The sequence below is a fragment of the Athene cunicularia genome, assembly GCF_003259725.1.
Source record: "Athene cunicularia isolate RWA chromosome 2 unlocalized genomic scaffold, athCun1 chr2_part1, whole genome shotgun sequence".
In the NCBI taxonomy this organism is placed as follows: domain Eukaryota; kingdom Metazoa; phylum Chordata; class Aves; order Strigiformes; family Strigidae; genus Athene; species Athene cunicularia.
Genome location: NW_020799095.1, coordinates 98,661,080 through 98,683,891, shown reverse-complemented (window position 1 = coordinate 98,683,891; position 22,812 = coordinate 98,661,080). Strand labels below are relative to the sequence as shown.

The following is a 22,812-nucleotide window of genomic DNA, read 5'->3' as shown; positions in this document are numbered from 1 at the left end:
TCCATATAACACACATCTACTGAACTGAGCAATGAAGAGAGCTAGGACATAAAAATTCAGCAGGGTTTAGCCTGAAAGTTTCTTCCATACCCCTGAGATGTAGTGTCTTTGTCATGGCCTTTACAAATCTCCTAGGTGGGGTTTCCTTTAGCTGCAGCATAACAAGAGCTCTGTGGTTGTGCTCCACAGACCCCTGTGCCATGGATTGCACACAAAGCCCCCAGCACCAGGACAAGTGGTGCTGGCATTTCCTGACAGGGCAGTTGGCCCAAACAAAACTAGAAAAAGCCAGTATTAGGGGTCCAGTCCCGTGGCATCCACCCTCTTCTTAAAGAGAGGCACTTGTGCCAGACAGGAGTGGGCTGATTTTAGTCCAGTTTCCTTTTTCTCTCCCTTCACCTCCAACAAAAAAAAGAGGACTCCCACACCCATCCACTGGGAATACAACTTGGGGAATTACTTGAGGTTTACATTCATTTATCAAACCTTATAGAGAGCCTACAACCTAGAGAAAGTAAAAATGGTGCCTCTTGAGGAAAAATAAAACAGCTATTCTCATCCTCGAGAAACAAGCTTCATCTACATCCCAAAATCTTATCTGTTCATCCTATTACAGCATTTATTTTCATTTGAAGAGAGAACTTTTTTAACAGGTTGCATTAACTCCTTCAAGAGCCAATGCAGCTGCAGAAGGACAAGCAAAGTGTGATTTTGCTTTGTGCTATGTGTGTAGAACTATGAAGGCTGCTTTTGAACATAAAATGTCATAGCTTGACTTTTTTAAATTGTCCAGTACCCTATTGACACATTGTTATGTTGAGACTTAAAAACAAACTAAAACATGAAAGACACCAAAAAAAACCCACCCACAACAGGAGAAAAAAAAAAACCACAACAAAAAAAAACCACCACACCACCAAATAAAAAAAAAAATCTATGAAAATCAGAGTGCTCTCTATTGCTACAGGCAACAGTCCACTTGCTCAACAGCTCACAGCATGATTCCCAAATTCTGTCACCTCTATAATATCCTTTCAGTTGTAAAATGAGGACTTGATTCAGTGCCAGTAACAAACAAAGAACTGACAGGTTAAAAGCATCCTTTTAAAGAGTAAAACCGTAACATGCAAAACCAACATATAGCAGCAATGTGACAGGTTCTTAAACTTTGTCAGCATCATGCTCTGTACAGAAATAAAATGCAGGACAGGTGCCTCTGAACAAACACCACCCTCATCACCTCCAAAAATTAGGACAGAGGATACATTTACCCTGTCATTTTACAGGTTAGCATTAGAGAGAAGTGACTACAACAGCTCCTATGATAAAGAAACATATCAAACCTGACATTAGGAATTGGGGACAGGTTGCTATTTTGAAACCAGCCAATCACATTTGTAGTGTTAAATTACGATTGAGTATAAACAGCGGTATTCAAGCAAATGTCACGTTTCTCCACTCCCAATGTTTTTGGGCTATATGGTAGTCCAACAGCTTAGGTGAAAAGTTAATCAAATGTCACCTAGAAACATTGCTCTAATTAAAGAAGGCTGAAAATGTTTGCACTGGACTGATGTCACCTCCTAGACTTTTTAAAGACATTTATCAAAATTTCGTATGAAAATAGTATTTAGGCAGTTTGATTCAACGAAACACTTGCTGTGGGTTTCTGGAGCATATTTTGGAACCATAGCTTTCTATATAGCTACAGCTTTTAATACCAGCAGAGCTTGTGATACTATATGCAGTGAACATAGTGGGTTTGGCCTAATACAAAGTACAGAACATAAAATACTACCGAATGCCACAGACTTTAGTTGAGCAGGGGGAAGTGGTGGGGTGTTGAAGAAACAAGTGCAAAAACACTAAGATGCTACCGATTACTAGAATTCACTTTCTCTTTCAACAGTCCAATCCTACATTGCAAATCCTCAACTCAATTTATCAGTAGGGCTCTGTTTTAAGGAAGGAAATTTCACAGTAACGAACTACATTAGCAATAAAACATCTTAAAATTCGACAGTCACAACAGATTTTAATAGAAACAATTTCAAGAATTTACATGGACAAGCACACAACTGGCAAATCAAACGCACCCAATGTAATTCATTTTAATTTAGTAGCTAGCACTTCAATACCAGCCAAGAAATTTGTCACACTAGCCAAAAGTAGGAAGCATTTGGCTGCAATTACTGAATGAATGCAAAAATACAGCTCTATTACTGGAGCCCTGGAAATCCTAATGGAAAAAAAAAAAAATAAAAAAAAAATAATAAAAAAGAAAGAATAAAACTCACTTCTTACCTCAACAGTGTCACCAATTAAAGGCACAATATCACCCAGTATAGGTTTAAAATTTTGTTGGTCATTGATGGTTAGTTCAGTCTGAGAGTCTGTTCCCTTGCTGACACTGGCTATTGTCTCTTCTTGAGGATCCAAACTGGATGCTCTGAGTGCAGCAGACAACACCTCCACTTGTGCTGCAGCATATGAAAGAGAAATACATGAGAGTCTGAACTGCAGTAAACTTCTAGCAAGCCCACAATCAACTTTTAGACAGTGACTAATTAACTGAAAGGTGGCAGAAGAACTATAGGGGAGGTACAAATTTAAGATTGTTGACTGTTAGTAAATTCCAAACTGGGGACAATTAGTGTAAAATGTAAAGCAGATTAACACTCCACTCTTTTCCTACAGTGCTCAACCACACTACAGTTCAGTGAAACTGGTCTTTGAAGTGGAAAAAAAAAAAGGAGTAAGAAACTGCTGTTATGGCAGGATGAGTTCTTAAAGAATCTCCGTACATGTTAATGGTGCAAATAGCCTTTGGGGAGGAACACCACATGAATACTAACTTAATGACCGAGTCTTCTGTGGGAGGTGGCAATAAGAAACAGAAGGGAAAAATAATTTAAATGAAGACTAGGTTTATTCCTACAGAAAGGATTTCAGTTCTGAGAGTCTGTGTCTCTATATATGGTCATTAAATCCTTACATTTTTATAGCAACTCTAAAGCAAGATCTCTACAGAAAGATGCTAGGCCTCAGTAAATCTTTTCTGGACAAGATACTTTAGTCTCCTTGCATCCTCCAAACAAATAATTAAGGTTGCACTGTTTGATGTCTTCTCGTTCATCAAAAGTATTAGCACTTCACACTCTGCCATCCACTCTCTTGAAAAAAGATCCAGCAGTTCTGAGACTGCTCTGCTTTCTGCTAATTAAAAAAAGCTTTGCTGAGCAATGTTCCTTGGATATAGCCTGACCTAAGCAGATCAGGTATCAGAGCCAATCTTAGTCACAAGCAACACAGAATTTAGTGCAAAGTGATACCCTGTCTCTCTCCTCCTCTACTTCTTTCCAAGAAGGTAAGGAAGAGTAATCTCCTGACCCACTGAATTTACCCAGCCATCCAGAAACTCTGTTCCTTACAGACTTTGGCTTTTCCAAGGTTTCTTAAATGCTTACCATGAAGTTGAACAACAAACCATATGCTTGCTTTTAATCCCATATTGCCATAATAAATTACAGAATCTGCATTTCTCCCTCTAGTTTTTTTGATAGGGTTAACAACAAAAATTAAACAAAAAAGTTGGACTCATTTGTAGACAGAAGAAACAGATATCCAAACACATCTGTTACAAGAAGCAAAATTATAACTTGGCACAACCTTAGCTAGCAAAAACTGGATATACTACAGGTTCATTAGTTTCTAGGCCGAGTCTGATGAGCAGTAGTAAAAGATAATTCCTTACAATATGCAATGCTAGCTCTGTAACTGTGTCAGATTTCTGACAGAATAGCCAAATTCTTGCTGTATTACTGTAAAACCACAGCAAGTTAGAAACTGAAAAACAAAACCAACAGCTTACTAATACTTCTACTATAAAACACATTATGTTAAAAAATACAGTTTCAATACATATATACAAATTATATACTGTAATTATAGATAAATGTATAAAATAGAAACTTTACAATTTGTACTATTAACAGAAGCTTGCTATGACCTCACTCTTCAAGTGTTACTTCATCAACAATAAACCTCTGTACTTTAAGGCCCATGAGAATAAACAAGACCAAGGTTAGTAAATTCCTCCAAAACTTATGAGTTAAATAAATCGCCACAAAACCAGAAAAAATAGGTGGTCATTTCAGAGCATCTGCTAGGGCAAGAAACATCTGTCTGATTTCCAGTTTATTCTCATTTGAGAAATCAAACATGAAAATTAAAAATAATTCTATTCTGCTGCACATCAAGGAGACATTTTTCACGAAGACATCTTTCATGAAGGACAACTTCATGAAAAACATATGCTCCTCTCATTTTCATTTAAAAGTCAAGAAAGCTTATCCTGACTAGGTAACACATACTGCTTCAACAGTGAGTATGTATTTACTGAACAATCCACACAGAGCTCCAAAGATTACTTCTAGTAAGAGGAGTGAAGGTATCTGCAGCAGTAGTTGGGAATTTTCCAAGACATATTCCCCACCCATGCTCCACTGTCAGCCTGCACGCCTGCACCACCCTTGCTTAGGAGCTTAGCAGGACAGAGACCACAGGTATCCTGATTTCCTCTGCCTTTCCTAGAGGAGATATGACACAAATGTGCAAATCCTCAGCTTCTTGTCAACTACAATCCCAAGACATAGGGATGAAGAAAGAACAGGTGAGGCCAGACTCCCAAGGATTTCTTTGATTGGCAAGGGCCGCCTTTCTTCTCTGAGTGCTTCTCCATAAGTTCCATCACCAAGGGTGACTCCAGTGCCATCATTCACTGAAAGATGAATGATGGGAAGTTGGTAAACATCTTAAAGCCCTGGTAACCCCATTACACACTGACACAGTCCCAAGATCTGTGCTTAAACCCTCCTGACTGAGGTGGCTGCTGCTCTTCCCCATTTCCCACAAAGATCTTCTCTACAGCCACAAGACAGGAAACCATTACAAGCAAAGGATAGGGCTCCTCTCACACATAACAGAAATGCCTCAGAGCTCTTGGGAAGCAAGGTTTTGAGAGGAAAGCTGGAAGGGAATCTGCTGGCTAACTAGCTTTCACAACTACCTTCAGTAAAAACTGGAGTGTAGAGGTCAGTTTTGTGCATAACACAGCACCCACATATTGAATTGGTAAGATAAAGTCAGTATTCACTGGATCTTAAATTACCTGCTATTTAACTCTTTCTTCCTTTGACTTTGTTACAGGTAAGAAATATTTTTTCAGCAAGGAATTACTTACTCTTGGCTTCTGCACCTGCATCCTAGAACTGGCACAGCCTCTAAATTCAGAACCACATTTTACCCAGCCTTATTAAATTTCCCAGTCCTTAGGAGTTTCTGTCCTTTCAATATGCTTTGGGGTTTGGTTTTTTTTCTTTCCCCTTTTTCTCCTGATGTTTCACTAGAAGACATTGGTATTTTTAAGTGGCATGCTCCCTTCTTTTTTCTGAAGGAACTGCCTTGCTTACCCACACTTCTTACTCAGAGGCAAAAGCTATGGGCTGCATTAACTGGTACGGAGATGCAAGTAATTAAAACATTTTAAAAAGAGTTTCTTCTCCACTTTCTCCTCACCTACTGTTCCATTAACAGTATATTTTAAGACTTTACTGCAGGCAGCATTAGTAGCCTAACTTATAAACATAGTTTTTTAATAAGGGAATGGGATCAATTTACCCTGCATTTGGGCTGGTTTATCCCTATTAGGTCTCCATTTGGCAAAGCAGCCTGTAAATGGCACAAGCCACAGTAGCCCAGTAACCTGCAAGTCAGGCTTTCTTTTCTCTCTTCCCCCTAATAATATTAAGAAAGGCTGACATTACATGATTTATCACTTTCTATGCAGAACATAAGGAGATAAATAAAGTGTACTTGGAAATAAAAGAAATAAAAACATCAGATGATAGAAAAGCAACATCTGAAGTGAAGACAGTAGCAGCCTCAGGGAGCTGGAAGAATGTAACCTGAATAAAGACTCTGATAATTTTAAAAGAGCTGGCATACTTCAGAGGAACATGCAGGTTTCCATCCCTCAGTCTGACAGCCTCAGGATGTCTGGCCAGTGGATTGGAAAGGTGTTATTGACAGGGATTACATACCACTGCAAAACTCTGCATAGCTTGTGTAGCCTTGCTAGCCAGTCAAGTTCGTCTGTGAGGAGACAGGCTGTCTTCATCTTGGTTGCTGACTGCTCAACTACCCCTTACTCAGATTTTCTAGCAACAAGCTAGATAAGAAAGCCTCAAGGGTAAAGATTTTTGGGAGTGAGATTCAGTTAGAGCAGTTCACCCCTTTCTAAGAATGAGATTATGGAAAATCGTATTTTCTATGAAGGTTACTGGTCACTGTTAAAATACTGTATTTGCCATGGAGCAAGGATTTGAAGTTTGGAATGGAAACTGTTCTGATGATGGGGAGATGCACTACAGAAACACAGAAGACACAGTCAAGTTATAAACCTTAAAAACTCCCAAAACAAGCAAACAAAAACACGTGAAAAAAATCCACAGAGCCACAAACAGTTCAGTCTGCATATGTAAACAGTAACCCATTAGTGCTTGGCAGCCAAGATGTCTGGAAGATTGGAGTATGCACTGAACACACCGTACTCTGGGCTGTACCAGCTGACAGTGCCTTTCCTTTCAGCTGAGCCTTCCCCTTGGCATGATATGTTGTGGTACCCCTTAGATAATAACTGAGTTATTCTGTTCTCAATACTTCTGCTATAATGATGCAATCAGGTGAGAGTAGCACCTCACACAACATAGAAGGGTGAGGGGAGATATGTGAAGTAGAGGAATTCAGAATCCAGAAAGGGAGGATAAATGAAAACAAAATGGAAGTATGAGAGAAAGTACATACAGAGGGAGGGGATAGAGGTACAAAGGTATAGCAGTTGCTATAGATGCATATACAGCACAAAGCACAGGGAAAACCAAACAACTGTACTCCTCTGACTCGAAGAATCATTGCCAGTTGAACTCCAGTACAAAATCTCTACATCCGCCTCGGCTGTCCAGGGACTGGCTCTAAAACCAACTACCAAAATGGAAATCATCAGCCTCTACTGACTGTACCATGAAGGCCATCGCCCAATTACCATCACCAGTTACTCTGCAGAGGCAAATAATAAAAATTCAGTGTGATCTTAAGAACCTTTAAAAACCCCATGCCAATGACTCTGGCCAATATGGTTCTGCACAACAGGTATTAATATTTTTCCTTTTTTAAGTTTAGAAAATATTCTCCAAAACAAAACATGTTAAGAGAAAGATGCTGAAGTTGCAGAGTCAAGCAGTGAAAGGCTAGGTACAGCCAGAGTTAAGGCTGTCTGAACAACTTAACCTTACTGACACATGCATAACATCCTACACTACAGTCTCACTCCGAAATGACACTTCTGCGAACTCATCCCCACTTCACCTTGTGATGTCTCTAGGATGCTTGCCCCATTTGCTATAGAAACCAGAATATGTGTACCCATGGGAGCTCTTCAGTATAGCAGGCCTCCGCTTAGCCACTACAGAGAACACAGCATCTTCTGCTCCTGTCCCTTGTCTGGGAATGCAGCAATGAAGACAGGAGCACAGCACAGAAGCAGGAATCCAGGACTTGGATGAGAGCAAACCAATGAAAAAAGTAAGTGCAAGAAAAAGGTCACAGGGATTTAAAAAGAAAGAGAGAAATAAAAGAGGAAAAAAAAATTCCTGTCTTGCTCAGTCTTTGCTGTCAAGAACCCATCCACTCGCAGGTACAACACTCAAAAACGTAATGGCTAGTGTTGCAAGGAGGAGTGGGGAGGGCAGGGAAAGACCCTAAGCACTACTTGGGACCAGGACTGTTTGGCAAACAGTTAAGCCACATATATGAGACAAAACTATTTGTGAAATTAAAAAGTTTTGTACATTTTCTATGAAAATAACAAATTAAGACAGCCTTTGGACTGAATATTTATATCATCAGTTTGCAACAACAGCTTTAGATGGTAAAGATGGAAGCATTATTCCTGGTATTGCCATGAGCAGAGGCAGTCTGGGCTCTGATCATCTGGATCACCCCCAAAGGGAGTCTACCTATCTCTTGTCACAATTTATGGAGTGTAAGGTTCACAACACAGGCACTAAGTCAGCTACTCTGAGACTAAAGTCTGGATAGCCACCATTTCTATGTGCACTATGGTGTTTGAGATAAGCATGCAAAATAAATACTATTCTATCAGTTTTGGTCTCGATTTCCTTATGCCTCAACACGCTTTGTGTAAAATTAAAATAGCAACATTACCAAATCAAATCAGGCATGTTGTTAAACTTCAGACTCTGAAGTACTCAGACCGAATAATGAGAATACAGGCAAGAGGAAGAAAAAAAAAAAAATGTTTAGAAGGTGTGTTTCATGGGGCTTCAATACACAGCTTTGACCAAGTCAGAAGTACTGAATGAAATACAAAAGGTGACTCGATAATTAAGACCACTCACCCCAAATTAGAGTAAGTATCACTGATAACCTTAATTCGAGTCTTTCCTAACCTGTGGACACTGGGAAACCACAGTGCTGTCAACCTAGTAAGTTTTCTACTGAAAGGCACAAGTGCTAGTCAACAGTTGCAAAGAAAACCTTTTGACAACTAGTCAAGACCACTACAAAACACCCTGAACTACTCTAAAACAAGACGTACACACATGACAAACAACTGTGTAAAATAGGGCAATTCTGGATGTACAGATATATGCCTACATAAATCTTCCTTAAAAGCGTGTAAGATATGTTCTGTAACTGGACAGAACAGGGTTTTATAAAAGAAACCTAAATAGCAGTGCAAGTTTTAACAGTGGGCTTCAGAGATGGGTTATGGAGACTGAGATCATTATCAAGGCTGAAATTTTTTTCTCTCTTCCCTTAGAGAGTACCCAAAGCACTCTTAAAGCAGCAAAGTTTCATCTGCTGACTTCACAGTAGTTCAAATAGCAGCAGTCCAAAACAGACTGAAGAAAAGTTATTAGCATATCAACCTACTAACAACAAGAAGTTGAAAGCTGCATCAGTTTACTCTAAAATCTTTTACCCACTCCCAGCTTGGCCCTCTTTTTCCTTCCTACTTTTTCTGGTATAGAGGCATGCCTCCCCCTAAGGATTCTTCAGCTCTAGATAAACACAGCTTCTTCCTCAGTGGTAGCTCTGGACTTCGGACTGTCACAGTCAAACTTGATATGCTTTAGAATTTATTCACCATACAAATACTAAGGGAAACGTATATTCAGCAGGTATGTGTGAAATAGCCAAGGCATTTTAGCCCAGAAGGTATCTCCGAGGTGCTGCTTCACCAGGTGGTCATACTTATGAAACCCTTCTCCACCCTTCAAGAGCTTTTACAATGAAGGATGCATGTTCGCTTCCAGAATTGAGTTTGAATCAATTCTCAGACCCAACAAACTTGGCACACTTAAGTCGACAACGTGTGACTGCAATAATGAAGACCTTGCAGAAGAAAGGAGAAGACTAATTCATTAAAAATAAAATGGGTGTAGTGCATAAAACCATTTATTACACTTCAATATTTAAAAAAATAATCTGACTTTGTATTTTGCAAGTATGCTAATTTAAAATTAATTTCCTGATCAACATCTTATGCCATTGAACCATCTATTTGATTATGCTGTCAAAACATGCAGTCAGAAGTTTATACTGCTAACTGTATGTGTATTCAGTTTATGGAAGGAGTTATACTACCTTTAAATATCTTTACATAAATGCAAGTTCTCTTTTAGTTCATCATCACTTTTCACAAATAATTAAAACCAGATACAATCTCTTTGAGATAGTAGTACTTCTGACTTAAAACAACTGAAAGGTTAAAGCCCAAACTGTTAAGGCAACATATGTATACCTTCCAACACTGAAGATGCTTATCTTTACTATACCTTTAACATCTGGATCATCTATATGGGGTTCCAAATTTTCTATCATTTCTTCCAATTCTTTCCTTGTTGCCATAGGAACACTTGGAGACACTGGCATAGTGAGTTCCTGAATTTCTCTATCGAGTATTATCTCAGAAGTCTGCTGAAGCTCGAAATCAATATCTATTTCAGGAAGTGGAGTCCTCCAGAAATGGAAAGAGTTATACAATTCCTGCTCTGAAAGAGAGGTTTCCTGTGAATTCAGCCCAGTCTCCCGCAGACCTGCTGTACAGCAATGAGAGCTTCGCTCATTCTCGTCAGCCATTTCCCCACAAGATTCTGAAGACAAAGTGCAATGGAAGGATGACTCAGTCTGGAAATTGCTTTCCCTCTGGGAATTATTTGACACTGTATTTTGATCTTCCATGGCATTTTCAAGTTTTGTTCCAAAACTGTCGTTATCAACATGCGAAGACAGATCCTCTGTCCTGTTGTGCTCATCCTCTGTTGTGACATCTTCTCTAGTCCTGACTTGTTCACTGTTGAATACCAAAGCAAATGAACATTTAATAACCAAAATATACTTGTTGCAAACACAAGCTCTTGAAAATTCACACACATACTATCAGCTTATTATTTATCAAACTAGATTTACTTAACAGCATAGAAAAATAGTTTACAGAATCACAGAATGGCTGAGGTTGAAAGGCACCTCTGGAGGTCATCTGGGCCTAACCCACTGTTCAAGTAGGACCACTCAGAACCAGTTTCCCAGCACTGTGTCCAGGCAGCTTTTGAATATTTTTGAACACAGACACTCCACAGCCTCCCTGGACAACCTCTGCCAGTGCTCAGTTGTCCTCATGGTAAAAAAAGTGATGTTTCCTGATGTTTAGAGGGAACCTCCTGTTCTTCAGTTTGTGTCCACTGCCCCTGGTTCTGTCATTGGGCACCACTGAAAAGAGCCTGGCTCTGTCCTCTTTGCACCCTCTCTTCAGGTATCTGTATACATTGACAAAATCCTCCCTGAGCCTTCACTTCTCCAGGCTGAGCAGCTCTCCCAGCCTCTCCTCATAGGAGAAGTGTTCCAGTTCATCATCTTTCTGGCCCTTCCTGAACTTTCTCCAGTATGTCCATGTCTTTCACAGTGGAGAGCCCAGAGCTGGAGCCAGCACTCCAGCTCCCACCTCACTAGTGCTGAGCAGAGGGGAAGATTCACCTCCCTCCACCTGCTGGCAACACTCCTAATGCAGCTCTGGATACCATTGGCCATTGCACCAATGACATGTTGCTGGTTCATGGTCAACCTGGTGCCTACCAGGACCCCCAGGGCCTTTTCTGCCAAGCTGCTCTCCAGCTGGTCAGACCCCAGCCGGCACTGATGCCTGGGGTTGTTCCTCCCAAAGTGCAGGACTTCGCACTTTCTCCTTGTTGAACTTCAAGAGATTCCTGTCAGTCTATTTCTCCAGATTACTGAAGCCCCTTTGGATGGCAGCATAACCCTCTGGCACATCAGCCACTCCTCCCAGTTTTAAGTCATCAGCAAACTTGCTGAGGGTGCACCCTGCTCCACCATTCAGATTACTAATGAAGATGTTATACAGGAGTGGACCCAGTACTGACCCCACTGGGGTACACAACCAGCTACTGGCCTCCAACTGTATGTTGCTAATCGGCATCCTCTGGGCCCAGCCAGTCTTCCCGTTCAGTCCATACCTCATCAGCTTCTCCATGAGAATCTTATGGCAGATCATGTCAAAAGCCTCACTGAAATCTAGGTAGACTATAACTACTGTCCTCACTTGTCTATTACGTCAGTCATTTCATCACAGAGGTATATGCTAAGGTATCTGAAGTTACTGAATAGTTATGTATTTTTAGTAAATAACTAAAAATTCTGGTAGTCTTAAGTAAGATGAGAAGTCCAGATTATTTCCATTTACCACAATAAATACAGGAAAGTGTATTTCCTTAACATTCATACAGAAGAAAAACAAGGAGGAAAAAATAATTTGTAGATTTAGAAAATTCTTTACCTGTTTTCGTGTACAGACCCAGAGTCTTCTGGGGTTTTACCATCTTCTTCTTTAAAGTACTGGCCACTGCTGGATGGATTAGCAAAAGTTGATATGAAAGGCCCCAGAGATTGAAAAGCAGCTTGGCGGACCTAATGGAAAGGGTCCAAGGTGAAAAAAAAAAAAAACAAAACCAAAACAAAAATTGTATATAAATCTTGCTGTCCTATGAAACAAACACCTGCCACTACAGGAGAGGCTCTTGTCTGGAAAGAGTCAGCCAGCTGTATAAAGTGCTAAGCAAAAAAAACCCAAAACAAACAAACAAAAACCAAAAAAGCAGGTAAAAACCAGTTAAACCACAGGTAACTAAGTTGACAGGCCTATTCCCCACAACCAAAGAAATCAGAACTATTTAGATAGTAGAAGCAGGTGAATTTGACAGCTCAGCTGAATGTTTTAACAACATGAAAGGAAAAATTCTGTGCAGTGAACAGACATTTCACTACCATAAATGTGACTGATAAGCTCTGCATTTCTTTCCCATTTGTCCATGTTGCTCATTTGCCTGTCCTTTCTCCTATTATTTGTTCTCCTCAACAAATATCTACCTCGATTTTTTATTATTTGATTAATGCTGCTGAGCTACAGCTTGTATGACTTTCCAGGCTCCAAAAGCTCATGCTCCTGTGCAAAAGATCTACTTTTGGCTCTCAGTAGTAGTCTGCTCAGTAACAGACTTAACAAGGCTTGAAGACTGGATCTTCAAGAAAAAAAACAAACACAAAACAAAAAAGTCCCCACCATACAAAAAAAAACCCAACCAAACCCAAAAAACAAACACCACCACCCCACTCACCCCCAAAAAAGGTGGTGGTGATAGGGAACCTGAAGAAATACACAAATAAATCAATTAATTTTCCAGTTCTGTTAATGATTTTCAGCAATGTTAAGTCACAGGCAGTTATGTAGCTAAGAAAAGCTATCCCACTGACACAGCTTTTCTTACATGCTGCAGTGAAAATGTGAGGGACTCTCTAGACCCACTGACAACCTAAGCAGTCCAAGAAGAATTTTGCTTGAGGTGCATGAAACAAGTTGTTGTCCACACCTATGGGGAGACGTTCTATGTGGAGTATCGCAGTAAAATCCTTTAAATATGAGAGCTAGTCAAGAAATAAAAAGCAATTCTTACCCATCGTGAAGGATCACTAATCAAATTAATAAAAAGGGTTGACAATTTTGTCCTCCGGACTTCCTGTGATGTTGCACAAGAAACTGCCATGAAGCATTCAGCACAGGCTTTCCTAACTCCCCACACATTATCAGAGCAGAGCTGGAAAAACCTCGGCAGCTGTTAGGAACATAGCGAGTGAGTTTGCAAATCTTAACAAGCAGTACTTGTTTCAAAGCAAGTTCTTTTTTCACATTCATTTCCTTCATCTGGTTCTCTGCCCTCATACTCAGATGCATTAGTTTAACATTGGCAAAACAAGGAACACACATTCAGTAGCATCACCCTTCTAATCAGTTGCTCTTGTGTTACTCACGGATACAGATAAGGAAAACTCACCTGTCTAAAGAATAGTAAAAAAGTACTAACCTTCTAACCTGATTCATATCCAAACCAAAATATCCTCAGAAAAGTAACTCCAAAAAATATCCCCAAGCCCAGTAAACCTATTTTTAGACAAAACCTCATCTCTACACCATTCTTTTAAAGCAGTTAACATTGAAAGGAACAAAAACATAAAGAATACTGGTGCATTAACATTTTACTTAGAGACCACTTCAGATTCCCACTGAAATGCAAAGGAAAATCATCTTCAGAAAGACAGCCTTTCCCCCCCCCGCAACTTCTCATTGCTAGATTTACCAGTCTTTGACACCACCCACACTACAAAGCAGGACCTGAACTCCATACAGGACTAGGGCAATGAGAGAAACAGTGCATTTGGTGCAAAAGAAAATAGTTTTGAACAGAGCAGTTGTTTTACTAATAAAACTGAGGCATTCTGAGGTTGTTTGGGGTTTTTTGGAAATAGTAATGGTAAGGATAAAACAGTGGACAGAGCACAGCGAGGAAGTCAAAGACATTCTGGTCATCATCACATGGCTGCCTTTGTTTGCAACAGGCAGAGTGGTAAGATGGAAGTAATAGGACTGTTGGTACAGCTGTTTATCATCGATGTTTAGCTGTTTCTACTTTCTGCAGCAAAGTTTTCTGTGCTTTACTTCTGATTAAAAAGAGTATTTACATAAAAAAATAAGTTTGACCTAAAGCCACTCAGATTTGTGCCCCCTCCCTTTTTTTTTTTTAAATAAGCTAAGATGAGCAGAAAATGGCATATTCTATTACAGAAAGAGATCCCCAACCATCCAGTCACATGTTATTGTTTTCACATTAAATAAACACCACTTTTTAATTTCATAGTTTAACTGCACCCTCTACAAGGTTTTAATCCAAGTTCATGACACGTATCACTAAGAGGGTATTTACATGAGAGAAATCAATTTCTGTTCCCAATCAAGAAAAATATGCGATGTAAATCTGTGCAATGGTACTTCATTATCAGATGGCTTGAATCACACAGTACCTAGAGAAAATGCAGCAAATGCTGTAAGAATGTAAAAAACACCCTGAGGGTCACACTAGGCCTACCTGTCCCAATACCACATCTGCATCAGGCTGTAGAGCCTCTTGTTGAAGTCATGCCTGTGTTTACACTCTTCTGCATGTAAGTTCCTCGCTAATTCATGGCACTGACTTGTCAACCTCTTCTGGCCCCTATCAAGCTCACTGGTCACATCCCAACAGGAGAAAGCTTTAAGAAAGATCCCAGGCCGATTTCTGATCCCTAGTCCTGTCATGTCTCCAAACCTAGCAACATCCATCAGCTCCTTGGACCTGCCAGGGTGGCACTGCTAAGGGATCCTCTGCTCATCGCTCCATTCAGCTTCCGTCTTCTCCATTTTGAATTTGTATCTCTTCCCTCTACTTCTTTTATTATTGCCCAAATTAATTTATTTTCCCTGCCTTTCTTTCTCTTTCCCTCCTTCCCAGGAGGGATGTGAGGCTTTGTTAGAGTCAGGAACTGATTTTAAAAGATTAAATCGATTAACAGGAGTACTAAGTGATGCTGTTTAAATAGACCACATAATCCTCGAAACTTCTAGCAGATACACCCCCATACTCTTCCTGCACCTGCAATCTCTCGACACATTTATGGACATTGGAAGACATATTGCTGCCTACTTCTTGCCTAATGTATTTTTGAACTTGCAAATACTACCTGCCTCCACAGCCTGAAGTATTTTCTTCAGTCTGGTTTAAACCCCTCAGCCAGCTCTAGAATTGAGTACCCCTTATCTCTAGAACATGTGACTTGGCAAGGAAGAGTTCTGTATTCATGGTAACTGTCTCTAAGATTTTGTTAATGTCAATCATAGCCTCATGTCAGCAAAACTGAACAGTCACAGCTTTTTTAGTCTCTCTTTACTAAGGGTGTGTAGCAGTTGTCTAATCATTTCAGCTCCTCTTTTTCTATACCCTGTACTCCCAGCTCCACTACTGACTTGTGAGGAAAAAAAAAACCATTAAAAAAAAAAATCCTTTAAGAAATGGCTTACCAGCATTTCTTCAGTGGCTTGTTGCCCAACCACACTGCAGATATCTCCAAAATTGGCTGCACATACCTTGCAGACAAAAATGCAAGAAATAGTTTTAATATAGGAAAGTTTTAATATAGGAAACAAAGTAAAAAGGAAAAAAATAAGCAGCTCTTAACATCATAAAACCAGGTTTCAGTACAAACTCAGCATCAGCTACTTCCCCATTCCATCAGTTCCCATGGTTTAAAAAAACAAAAAAACCCAACCTTAAAATTTTCATCTTCATTTCAAGCTTAATCAGCCTTTTTTTTAAATCACAAAAGAAACCCCTCAAAACTTAAGTGAAAGGGAAGGAGGATAAAATGCATTTTGAAGAACTGTCAAATTAAAGAATACAGTTATCAAGAAAAATAAAATATGCAATGGCAGAGTGAAACCAAAACACAGCCTCAGCACCTAAATACCATGATGGAGTACTGGCTTATTTCATCTCAATGAGCATCTTTAATTCCATCTATGCACAGAGATATGAGCTCAGGTGGCTGATGCTGTATGTTACAGCTGGTTCACATTTTCATGGCTACCTACACAATCATAAGGATAAGCAGATTCTTTATTTCTGATAATAAAAGGTAGGGACTCTGGAAAAAAGCCTCAGTGTCAACTATAAAAATTTGTGGAAATGCAAGCTACAATGAAAGCTATGGGGTTACTCTTATACACATCACAAATGAGATCCAAAAGGGGAAAAAAAAAATAAAAATCATTTAGTCAAATAAAAGTTACAAGTTCATGACACTCCTTAATCCAGACCAGATGGCAATAATTCATACCTTACGAACATGAAACATTCTGCAGTCACAGCACATCTCACAAAACCTAGGAAGAACAAGTCTTTCCGTGATGTCCTTTCCCACCATGGAGGCCATTTTGCACATTATCTAATGGCAAGACAGACAATAATCAGGGATGCTTGCACAACACACAATTCCATGTCAGTTACACAGATGTTTATTTTTCATTCTGATGCACATTATTTTATTGAAAATTGTGAAACTAAATCAAATTCTTAACTAACAGAGATAACTGAACTCTCAGAAATTACTCTCATATCTTACCAGACTTAGAAAACTAAACCAAGTACAAGATTCTTTCACTATTTCAATACTTAACAAATATATATTTACAATTAAGAGATAATTATTGACGATTAATACGCTTAACTTCTACAACTGCTATATGATTTAAATATGGATTAAAACACACTATATTGTGCACATTCAACTCACTAACATAGAATTACTGAAAAAGCATATCATAAAGAAAGTGAGTTTTTCCCTCTAACTGCTCTTTCATTCTGACTTTTAGATTACTGTCTTTTAGTTTTAGTAAAAGCATTATATTTAACTTTCCTAATTACATCAGTAGAGCTATTTCAATCCATTTTCCTGTAATAACAAATTATTATTTTTCTAACTTCTAGGGGGTTGGTGAGTTACAGAAACCTTTCAAGTTCCAGTATCTTCTAAACAATGAAAATGGACAAAACAATTCTGCTTTAAAATTTTATTCCCTTATGTATTTGTAAGCTTCTTCAAAACAGTACCAGAAATTTGATGCCAAATGCAATATTGCCCAGTCTGCTTATTTACTTGCAATTCCAGTCACATTACAAAAGTAAAAAATTAAGTGTGGTCTCTCTCAAACAAAAAGAAAAAAAAATTATTTCAATGTTACTCAGCAAGAAGCATCAACATAAACTGCAAAAATTCAAGGGAACACAAGGGCATATATCTTCTGCCATTTCCCCTTTATAAATTAATTTATTCATTTGCTTACTATTTTAATTTGACACACAAGAAATTTAAATTAAGGTTGTGTCTAATAGAAAAAAGAAAACCACCAACCAATCATGAGTTAATCAATTCAGATGCTTATTATTTTGCCCAATAAAACAAAATCAATAAAGAGAATAGACATAAAGCAAAGACCAACCAAATTCAAGCATTAAAAATTTTCCACTGATGGAAATTTTACACGTATAGAACTTAAATTTTCATAAAACAAACAAACCTGAAAAAAAATAATTAAATAAAAAATTTCAACAATAGCAGATGCTTTAGGAGTCGATATAATTAATCCTCAGTGCTTTTTTGTGCAGCTGGGTTTTCTTTACAGCATGTATGTCATAGTTTAAACCCAGCCAGCATTCAAACATCACACAGTTGAGTTTCCCACATCTGGGGATATCGCAGGAGTCAGCACACCCAGAGTGCAGGCGATGAGCCTCTACCTGACAACATATAAACTACTGAATTTAAATCTAACCTCAAGTGTAACACAGCATGGAAAAAGTTAGAGATCAGTTATGGACACCAATATAATTTTTTCTTTTGAATGCTCCATCAATGTGCAACTCAGAAAGACACTGCCATCACTGTAATATCAAGCATTCAAGCAAACATTAACTGTGTGATTTGGTATTGCTGTTACTTACAGCCACAGCTTCAGTCTTCACATCATCATTGCTGTCTGGAGCTGTCAGATCTATCAGAACAGGGCATACTTTGGTCTCCACATCGTATCTCTCTATGAGTTCTTGCTCCAAGAGAACTAACAATGCTGCCTGGCTTGTTTTTCTTACCTATCATAAGACAACAAAAATCGAACCAAAGAATTCAAAGGGAGTTTTTCAGGTTTTTATTTAAATATGCATCCTGTATTTTAGAAGCTGTACCTATATACTACCTCACATTTACACTAATTGCACTCAGCAAGAAGCCAAGTGCTCCAAAAGCACTTTTGCAAACACGTTTGAAACAATCTACGTCTGAAGCCAAGAACACCTGTGTATTGTAAACTAAGGCAGTGGTGTTATAAAAGTGTCCATCTACATGCTCCCCAGAACACAGGACAGCAATGTCAAAAAAAAGTTGTGATGGCAAAGCTCATGCAATACATAAAAGAAAAACACCACAACTACCACTTTTTGAGAGTAGCAAAGTTCTAAGGAAAATGAATTTTATTCAACAAATCCTCTTTTTCTGAGATTAACAAGTTCAGCTGACAATGAACAACTGTGCTTATTTCAAATGTATTTTAAATGCTGAGACACAAACGTCATACGTGGCTAACCTCTCAAAAAAAGTAATTTCACCAGTAGAGAAAACATTACGTACAGAAAGAAACTATATGCTGCAGTGCGGCCATTCTGAAAACACCTTTGAGATCTTTGTTTCAGAGCAAACAGCCAAATTAACTATGAAGTATCAACAGAGATTAAAACAATGAAAAGAATTGCTGCATCTGCTACTAAGAGAATATATCAAGCAGAAGTACGATTGCTGTACTATACATGAATTCGCAAAACTACTACTAAGAAAAATAGGTTTGGGTGTCTGCTTTTAATTATGGAAAATCTAGAAGGGGTAAAGAAAAAAGTGACAAACTCAGAGGCCTAAAATACTTAAAATAAAGTATCACTGAGGATTACTCTAATCTGAAATGATGCAGAGAAGCTTGAAGAAAGCTTTATGCAAACTCATAAATGCACAGAAACAAACCACATAAATTCAATCCAAAAGCTTTATTAAATTGATATACAAAGAACTAGTCGAGAAGACACACAATGGTGTTAAAAAAATGAATTATAACAAGGAGTCAGTTTTTCATGACTACTGTTCCTTTTTGTCAGAATTTAAATTATGTAATCTTATCAAAATGACTGTTTGATTTTGTCCATGAATATACAATACCAGATAAAAGGCCCCCAATGAGAGTAGATCACGTTAGACAAAAAAAATATTGAAAATTTTCTTTAATTGAAGGTCAGAGCACCATGTATTTCATGTCCATTCGAAACCTTTTTACCCTGAAATATTACAGACTTGTATGATGCTAAATTATTTAACTCTAGCATTACACCGGGTATATTCAATCAGTTAATAAACTATTTGTAAAAGACATTTACCTGGTTATTCTGGTCTGCGAGGTATCGTACCACAATAGGCAGTAAGTATTTGGAAAAAGCATATGGTATTGAAGGTCTATTTTCTTGACAGAACATAGCAATATGAGGCACCTGTTCCATCAGTTCTGCCCGTACTGTTGGCTCTGTCAGGGTTAAAATAAAGCCAAAAAAGGCACAATAAATGTTCACAAGCATACTGTCAGAATAAGCTTTTTACAGTCATGTACGTACAAAGTATGTTCTCAATTGTTCATAGCAGTGTGTTTATGTCAAGCTTCATTTTGACAACCACCATCTTTTTGCAAAACCAGGTACAACTACACTCTGTACTGCTAAGCTACTAAAAATACAGGTCCTACCTTCCCAGTAAAAAACCAAAAGGTATAACACAGCAAGCCACCAAATGTTACATCAAAAGCTGTCTGAACTCCCTACAAGCACCACCTACTTGAAAGAAACCTGCTAAGCATAAAGTCAAGCCAAAGTTAGTACCACTGTGAGGAAAGTGAACTGAGGGGGACTCCTGGCCACAGCCTCTCAGGGCATGAAAGATCCTACTGAGCAGGACAAGCAGCCGTAACCACATATCATTTTTCATTCTTTGCTTTTTAAGTCTACTGATATTTTGTCAGATAGAAAAGGTCCAACATCTTTCCAGTTGCTTCTGTTAAACATTTCAGGTATGTTTTTCTAAGTTGGTGACTATTTTAATAAGTGAATGAAATGTTTTTAAATTCAGGAAACAGTGCACTGCCTGAATCAATCCTAATCCCCACAGAACATGCACGTCTATTTGGCGGATGAGAGGAGAAGCAAGAAAATACAAGTGTGGATTAAATTCCAAATATTAGAACCCCTTCAATGTTAAAAGTACGTCATCACCACATGCTGGATAGGCCACTTGTCCACAGGGGAAAAAAAACAAAAACAAGCAAACAAACAAACAAAAAAACCCCAAACAAACAAAAAACCAACACACCACCACAACCACACACAACACAAAACCACATTAATTTCAGAACTAAGTATTTCTGTCCTTTCAGAATTTGCTGACATATGTGGTTACATTTAGAGAACTGTTACCTATAAACACACATAAAAACCCATCAACTACTCTCAAGTTACAGTAATTTGGATTTACAATGTTTTAAATAATAGGATGTATACTGTCCACAGGCTACACATGCCTTACTAAATTTTTACCTATTAATTGTTCAGGTAAAGCTTAACAGTATGACCAGAACCATCTTCCTTGAAATACTTGGAATTAACATGATACATTAAAAATACAACCTTTTGTTAGATAGGATAATGTAATTTGCATTTGTATTTAACATGGCCAATAAACGTACCACTTGGCTTTTGTGAACACTAGTTAAAGTGACAACTTGGGCCTGAATAAAATAAAATAAAGCAAATACCATGCTGTGTGCAGTCTTTTCTTCACTGAAGACAGTGAGGACAGAAAAGATCACAGCACACAAAGTAATCAAATGCCTGTAGGCTCTTATTTCTTTAGCTACAGTCTTAAATTACTTTTCCTACAGAAAAACATACCAAAAATCCTCTGTAGTTTATGAATTGCCAACAAAGTTTCAAGATACAAAATTAAATCCCAGACAAATCAATACTGAATAGGTTAGCTGTTCATAACAACAAAGAAAAAAGTCTCCCATCCGCTCTGTTTCTCTTCCCAAAACATTAACAGGAACACCAGGACAAAAGCCTTTTTATTTCCAACTTCAGATGTTCTGAAACATGCGTAGGTTGAACTCCATAATACACACATCCTGAAGCTTATATTGAAGAAGTCAGATCCTGAAAAAGACTACTCAAACTATGTGCAAGTTTTAGCAGACTTGAATTAACAAAAACAGATAAAACGCTATGTTTGTAGCACTAAACATGACAGTTCACCAAAGTAAGCACCCGTAAACAGCACAAGCATAATAGTTAATGAGATTGTTAATTCTGAAAGCTAAATTCTACATATCATATTAATGCAAAGAAAGGAAATACTACTTGCAGTTTTTCTAATAGACATTGAGAATACAAAATTACTATCCTCAGTTTAAGTTTCTAATTTCAGTCTAGTTGTCTATGGGGAGTTTGCAGCACCTCCTACTATAAAAGTTGCCTATTGCTTCCTGTCACAGTAAGTTTTGCTTCCTTATAAAAATTGGCCAAAACAGTCCTTAGAACACAAGATAGGATAAGCTGCAATTCTTCATTAGGATGAGGTTTTCAGAGGGGGTGGTGGTGTAAGAATCATCATCAACCAAAGCAGATCAGCTGCTTTCAAGACTAAAGTTGGCAAAACCATTTTTTTCTTCCTACGGTGAATTCTGGTCCTCTTATCTGACAAGGTTTAAGCTTCTTCACTTCTGGAAGAAGGTCTTGAAATGTGTCAGAGAAAGAAGTCCTTTTACTATTCAACATGTTTTTTTCTGTCTGTGTGAAAACCTGACCAAAGGTGACTAAGAGGTCTTGAAAACACCCTGAAAGCACCTGCCCCACAGCTGACAGAGAGCACAGCAACTACAAACTGAAGAGTCCTTCCCTCCAAGCATGTTTTTAGATGGAGAAAGCCATCACTGCAGACAGACTCCCTTCCAAGAGCAATTATTTTGAAAAGGCTGAAGATGGGAAACAGAGCAGAATGAGGAACCATCAAGGCTGTGCAAGGAGGGATGGAGGTGAGTGACAAGGAGGTAAGACTAGTAACTAAAGGGAAGGGAGACTGGAACTTGCTGGACAAGAAACTAGGACCAGGGCCCAATGCCAGGGCGGAGGGACTCGCTCCCACCTTTCCACAAGGCTGCTATTTCAAGACATGCTCAGGACATGATCTAAAGGTACAAGAGGCTTGTGTCACAACACTTATCACTTTGATCTCATTCTCACTTCTTAGGAGTCCAGCCTCATTTTCCTGCAGCAAAAAGAAAATGACTGGACTTGGGAGGGGGGGGGGAGCAGAAGGGAGGAAGAGTGAGGAAGATAAATCTGGCTAAGACTGCATATTTGGCAGCACTGTTTCTTAAATTGTTTCCAAGTTTGCTTCAGGCAGTTCCCACCCTCCCAAACCCAAACCCTGCAGCTTCCATTATGCCAATGCAACTGTCCATGCAGCCAGACAACAAACCATATCAAAGAATTGATCTGGCTGACGCAGCTTTTGCCCCACCACAGCAGCTTGATTAAACAGCAAGACCTGGCACTTAGATCGGTTTCCCCATGCAATCACATATTTTCCTCAAGTAGCAGAACTATCTGATGATGGAAGCAAGGACGTGATGGTAAGAGAGGACACTGGGAC

General features: G+C 38.7%; 1 protein-coding gene across 3 annotated transcripts in view; it reads right to left on the bottom strand.

The window, feature by feature from the left end:
* PPP4R1 (protein phosphatase 4 regulatory subunit 1) overlaps positions 1-22,812 on the bottom strand; it is a 66,153-nt gene that overhangs the window by 11,623 nt on the left and 31,718 nt on the right. For all 3 annotated transcript variants that reach the window (XM_026842387.1, XM_026842388.1, XM_026842390.1), the window contains 8 exons: positions 19,497-19,639; positions 18,024-18,170; positions 16,360-16,467; positions 15,545-15,610; positions 13,110-13,268; positions 11,936-12,066; positions 9,921-10,438; positions 2,305-2,480 (listed from right to left, as the gene is read on the bottom strand). In XM_026842387.1, coding sequence (XP_026698188.1) covers positions 2,305-2,480; positions 9,921-10,438; positions 11,936-12,066; positions 13,110-13,268; positions 15,545-15,610; positions 16,360-16,467; positions 18,024-18,170; positions 19,497-19,639 — 1,448 coding nt within the window. The remainder of the gene's footprint in view (positions 1-2,304; positions 2,481-9,920; positions 10,439-11,935; positions 12,067-13,109; positions 13,269-15,544; positions 15,611-16,359; positions 16,468-18,023; positions 18,171-19,496; positions 19,640-22,812) is intronic.